Source organism: Dioscorea cayenensis, unplaced genomic scaffold, assembly GCF_009730915.1.
Source record: "Dioscorea cayenensis subsp. rotundata cultivar TDr96_F1 unplaced genomic scaffold, TDr96_F1_v2_PseudoChromosome.rev07_lg8_w22 25.fasta BLBR01001345.1, whole genome shotgun sequence".
In the NCBI taxonomy this organism is placed as follows: domain Eukaryota; kingdom Viridiplantae; phylum Streptophyta; class Magnoliopsida; order Dioscoreales; family Dioscoreaceae; genus Dioscorea; species Dioscorea cayenensis.
This window is the reverse complement of record NW_024087736.1, coordinates 32,817-38,632: the sequence shown is the minus strand read 5'-3', so window position 1 is coordinate 38,632 and position 5,816 is coordinate 32,817. Positions and strand designations below refer to the sequence as shown.

At 32.3% G+C, this 5,816-nt stretch overlaps 1 protein-coding gene across 1 annotated transcript; it reads left to right on the top strand.

Moving 5' to 3' along the window:
* The first annotated feature begins 1,207 nt into the window (after window positions 1-1,207).
* LOC120256234 (GATA zinc finger domain-containing protein 13-like) lies at window positions 1,208-4,981 on the top strand. Its single transcript, XM_039263962.1, has 6 exons — window positions 1,208-1,358; window positions 1,471-1,558; window positions 2,336-2,348; window positions 2,517-2,846; window positions 3,024-3,186; window positions 4,854-4,981. Exons 1-6 carry the CDS (start codon window positions 1,208-1,210, stop codon window positions 4,979-4,981), a joined length of 873 nt encoding a protein of 290 aa, XP_039119896.1.
* The last annotated feature ends 835 nt before the right edge of the window (window positions 4,982-5,816 follow it).

Here is a 5,816-nt window from a genome sequence, read left to right as displayed (position 1 = left end):
GGACTTGGACAACCTTTTTGAGTAAAGCTCGAAGATGCAAGAGTTGAGTAATGGCTTTTTAAATGCGGCTATTATTTATGTCCTTCAAAAGCTGTAGAAGATGCTTTTGAATCATTTATTAGGTAGTATTCATTTAAGTAATTAATTATAGTGCAAACATTTAATCAAATTATTGTTAAAATTTCTCCTTGATTTTCATAGTGAACATAAGAGCATCTATCTAAAACTGGAGTTAGATATTGATGAGATTCACAAACGTGAATTCCTTCTTGGTTTGAAAAAAGACGTTAATTATTTTCATTGTAATATATTGTTTACTAATTGATTATGCTAAAAATTAATAACAATTTTGGTATATTAGCGAGATAATTGATGGCATATAATAGGAAATGTTGAAGAAATGGACATAAATATGCTTGCTTTGGCACGGGGCCCTGAACAAAGAGTAAATTGTTATCCAGGCTACTATATCAATGGATTTAGGTTCCACACAAGAGATCGTGATGTAAATAAAAACCAAAAATAGTGGAGTTAAGTGGTTAAAGGGAAGGAAATAATGGAGAGTTGTCATATTCACGGAGTTATAGTGGACATAATTGAACTTCGTTATACTTTGGAGGGAATAAAATCAAAACTATTTAGATGTGATTGGTATGATACTCTTCGGGAGGGTGTTGGTTATAAAAAAGATCATCATGGAATTGTTAGTGTTAACATGAAACGGAAACTGCGCATCTGAATGGAACCATTTGTTCTTGCATCTCAAGTCACTCAGTTATTATATTAAATGCTTGAAAGATCCTACTTAGAGCTCTGATGAATCGAGGCAAAGCCAAGAAATCTTTATAAGAAATGCCCGAAAATGAAGATGAACCAGTACCAAGAAGACTATATAGTTCATGATATAAATGGATTACATAAACATCAACATGATTTTGAAGATATAGATTGAGTGAAAGCATGGAGTTGAAGATATGATATTAGACTAATTGAAGCTTCTATTAGTTCCAATTATTTTTAATATTATTGTACCATTTGCGTGAGTTTCATTGTTTTTATGTGAATAATTTTTAGTATCCATCTATTTATGATGCTTCAGTGATTTCTTAATTTTCACATATACTATTTAATCTATTGATTGCATGTTAATATTCGTATATATAGTTGGAAATCATCACATTGAAGATTTCAAAAATGATATTCAACCATGGCAAAGAAAGGAAAAGCTCGAGTTAGAAATGAGGCAACATCAACGTTACAAGATGATCAAATATCAAATCAAATAGAAGAAGAAAATGTAGAAACTAATCCCAATCATTCAGAAGCACCATCATCAAATCCATCAACTAATGAAGTATGTTCTTCGGCTCCCCCAACCAAAAGACACAAAAAGGATACTAAAATAAAATTTTAATATTTATGTATGTATGCTTTATGTATTATATGCTATAAATATTTTCAAATTCATAGATCATCCTATTGGGGAACAAAATGTCAGAGGAAAAGCTAAAGGTGTCAAATCAGGAGAGGGAATTGAGGTTGAGATATATGATGGAAGGTAAATATACTATGCTATGGTAACTCCTTTATATATTGTTAATGACAAAACATGAACCATGATTCTACGGTTTGAGAAATATAATTTTTAGAAAATTTTTCATATATTTTTATTATAATTTAAACATCATGACTTATGGTATGCATTTCACAATGGATATGCGATGATTGTAACACCAAAAAGCCGTTAGTGAGATACATGTACTTTTCCACCAAAAATTAATGGAGCATGGATATCTTATTCCGAATATCCAATGTCGAGTTGGACACACTTTTTGCTCGCTATTTGACTGTAGGTTTCTCACATAGACAAACTGAAGAAGAAGTGAAACAAGCATTTGAAAATTCCATGAGATATCGATATCTCTGATTGGATGTTGCGTATAAGGAAACCAATTTTTAAAAAACACCAAACAAGAGAAGCTCGCTACAAGAACCCACCTTCTTTCATTCCTATTAATGTGTGGAAAGAAATGGTAGATAAATGGATGGGAGCTAATTGGCAGGTTTGATATCTACAAACTTTTGTGTTTTGTTTTTGTTACTAAAAATAATGAAGAATCTTATATTACTAGTATGTGTACATAACAAAAGTGACAAAAATAAGGTTAATCGATCACAATCGCAAATAATCCACACTACTGGTAGAGTTTCGATGGCTAAACATAGGAGTGATATGGTGATTACGCATTTTATTTTTAAATATTTCTTTATTTTTTATGAATACATACCTTTATTTTACTTTCTAATGAATATCTTTTAATTTGAATAATTATAGGTTAAAGAGACCGGTTCAGAACTAGGCCCAATTGATTGTTTCAAAAAATTTCATACAAAAAAAGATGGAGAGACTTGGCCTGCTGAGAAAGCGAAAGATTTATTTGTATGATTTTTTTTTATATTATTGTTTAACCTTGGAGCTATTAAATTGAATATTTATAATTATTTTTCATTATCAGGATCAAATGGAGAATATTAGGTCAACTGCAACATCTGAGGGCTCATTGATCAATGAATGGGAAATCTATCGCAATGTTACAGGAGAACCTAGTCATGGTCGTGTGCTTGGATTAGGTACAGGTGTAAAAGGAAAAGATGTTTATGGTAGTAGTTCCTCTCAAACTTGCAGCAAAAAATGTGAAGAAAATCAAAAAAGGAAAGAAGAGGAATGGGAGGGTCGTTTCAAGAAAATGGAATCCATTATTAATGAATTGCAGCAACAAGTACCTGTCATGGTTCAAACAATATTGCAAAGCTTGGGCGTACCTAGTGCACCAATAGCTACTCAGGTATAACTAATATTATTTGATGTTATTTGATATATGGTTATATCATGTTAAAATTATAGTCAATGTAATTTATGTTTTTATGGCATGTGTATTTGATTTATTATAACATTGTAATAGGACTTATGTATTTTTTTCTATTGATGATTTTGTTTTATGTTATCTTATTTTATTTTGAAGGGTGGCGCTAATGGACTTAGAGATTTGAGTATTAATTCTCATGATAATATAACAAAGGAATCAGGAAATATCAATGTAAATGACAACAATGACAATAGCTTCGTGGAAGATTGCGAAAGAGGTGATGATCCTCGTGATGACGATGGCGATAATGATGAAGATGGTGATGAAGACGATGACGATGGTGGTGGTGATGATGATGAAGAAGATGATGATGATTGAAAATTTTTACTTTTTTGAACATGTTTAGTTTGCATTGAATCGATATCTTAAATTCTTAGTGACTCAATGTTTAATTTTTAGTTTTTCATAACACTTTAATTTCTTAGATTTTGACCTATCATTGAATTTTTGTTTTCAATTGACTAAATGTTCAATAGCAATGGAGTTGATGTTGTGTATGTTTATTTTATAAAATTCAGATTCTATTGTAATACAGGCGCATAAAAAACAGGGTAGATGCTGCCGAATTTTTCAAAAACGTATTTGCAACGGACATAATTTGGTTGCAAATTATACTTGCAAGAAAATACTCTTTTGCGACAACTCATAATTTGTTGAAAATAATACTCATTTGCAACGGTTACAATCGAGTCGCAAATAATACCCATTTGCAATGGTTACAATCGAGTCGCAAATAATACCCATTTGCGAGGGCAATCAAATCATCGAAAATGTTAAATATTTGCGACGACCATCATTTCGTAGCATATACAACCTTTTGCAACGCCCATCCCATCGTTGCAAATAATAGTCATTTGCGACCACCAGATTTGGTCGCAAATAATATGATTTTGCAACGGCCTAATACCGTTGCAAAAAAAAAGTCATTGCTATGTTCGTCGCATTGTCAATGTTTTTGCCATGAAACATCTTATTTTTTGCGACGGCCTTTCCCCGTCGCAATATGTATCATTTGCGACGGTTAGTTGCAAACAGTATCTTTTGCGATGGAAGCAGATACGACGGCGTGCGACGGTGAGATACCGTCGCAAAAGATCATTTGCGACGGCAATTACTCTTTTGCGACGGCAATGGGTCATTGCAAAAAGTCAATTTTCTTGTAGTGCCATATATTTCGCAAGTTCTCTCTATAATACATATATGATATAAATATATATAAATATATATAGCATGGTCTTGTTTTTATTGTTTCAGTGCATGAGTGTGTTTGTGTCCTTGTTTGAGGTTTATTCTAATGAATTCTTAGAGGACTGCATGGATTTTAGTGACATCTTGGCTTGTTCTTGTTACTGTTTTCTTTATAATTTTAAAGTTATTGTTATAGATCATAATATCATATAGGTTCTAATCTAATCTAATCTAATCTAATGTAATGATGTAACATAAATAAACCAAAACCAAATCTAAGTAGCATCATCTACTGCCAAAGTAAAAGTAGTTCATCTATCTGTCTCTTCCATGTGATTTTTATTCTTAATTTGATCATCAAAGAAGATATTTTATATATATATATATATATATATTCCAAAAGATTACAGAAATTAAAACTAGAAATTAATAAACAAAAACTCTGAAATTAAAACTGATCATAAAAAACAAAAATCAAAAGCTAATCTTATTTAGAGATCTTTTTTTATTGTACCTCTAGTTATCATCTTTGCATGAAGCTCCCAAAAGAAATCCAATCAACACAACATCAAACCTTAAATTACAATCTAACTGAATCAAAATAAAGAAAGCATAAAGAAAAACATTCAAGAAAGCTCATCAGGAGAATAAAAAGGGAATCTGTGAAACTAGAATTAAATCAGGGCTAATCGCTTGAAATTTCTAATCATTTACTATAAAATCTCGCAATGATTACAGAGAACGGAGGAGAAGACGAAGATTCAACCTCTTTGGAGATGGAGCTCCAACTCTGGAATGGAGGTGAGCGTGAGGTGGGTCTTCTTCGACGCCTTCCCTTTGCTCGGCCAACTTTGCTAGATTTATAAGAAAAACAAGAGTGTTGAACAATAGTGGTGAGAGAAAACTTAGGGTTGAGAGTTGTGGGGGTAGAGAGTGTGTGTGTGTTACTAGTTGGGCTAGGGATAGACCTCGGATCGAGCGTTGGGGTGGCCTGTGAATCTTGAGACCGTGCGAAAGTGATGGCGTCGGGCTCACGGGGCTGGTGACGTGCGGAGTGATGGCGTCAGGATCTTGAGACCGTACCAGCACGATGTGCCCTTCGATGACCTCGGTGATGAGAGCGTCGGTGAAAGAGATTAGGGTTTGGGTGAAAAGGAGGCAGAGATCAAGGATTAGGGTTGGCGTGAAAAGGAGGCAGAGATAAGGACTGGGGTTTGGTTTTAACTAAAATCACATACCTTTCAAAAGAGAAAAAAAATAAAAGAATAAAACTTTGTCTAGAGGAAGTCTAAAAGATTGGGTAAATTAAAAATAAAAATAAAAATGATTATAGATAATAATTGGGATAAGAGGAACAATAAAAATTATAAGATGAAAAAATTTTATCTCATTCGCAGCACATCTTTTCAATTTTTTTTATTTTACTTTTATTACAAATATTTGCTTTTGAAAATAAATAACATGAATGGTGGGCAATTTTATTCTTCCCTATTTCTGTTTTTTATATTTATCCTTGTTTCCATGAGTTGAAATACTTCATTATTTTTCTATATCAATACGTTTTTAAATTTTATAAATATATATTTTTTAATAATATTGACAAATCACCACTACAAACTATTCCTCAACCAAACATTAGAAACTAAACAAACCTGGACATTGCCTATAGCAATCAAATATATTGGCCAGAAATGAGACAAA

Excerpts from the sequence above, each read along its gene's own strand:
- LOC120256234 (XM_039263962.1), top strand. The coding sequence starts at position 1,208 with ATGGCAAAGAAAGGAAAAGCTCGAGTTAGAAATGAGGCAACATCAACG. Across the intron at positions 1,359-1,470 it reads TCCATCAACTAATGAAGTAT|ATCATCCTATTGGGGAACAA; the intron begins GTTCTTCGGCTC and ends TCAAATTCATAG. Across the intron at positions 3,187-4,853 it reads TGGCGATAATGATGAAGATG|AGAACGGAGGAGAAGACGAA; the intron begins GTGATGAAGACG and ends CAATGATTACAG.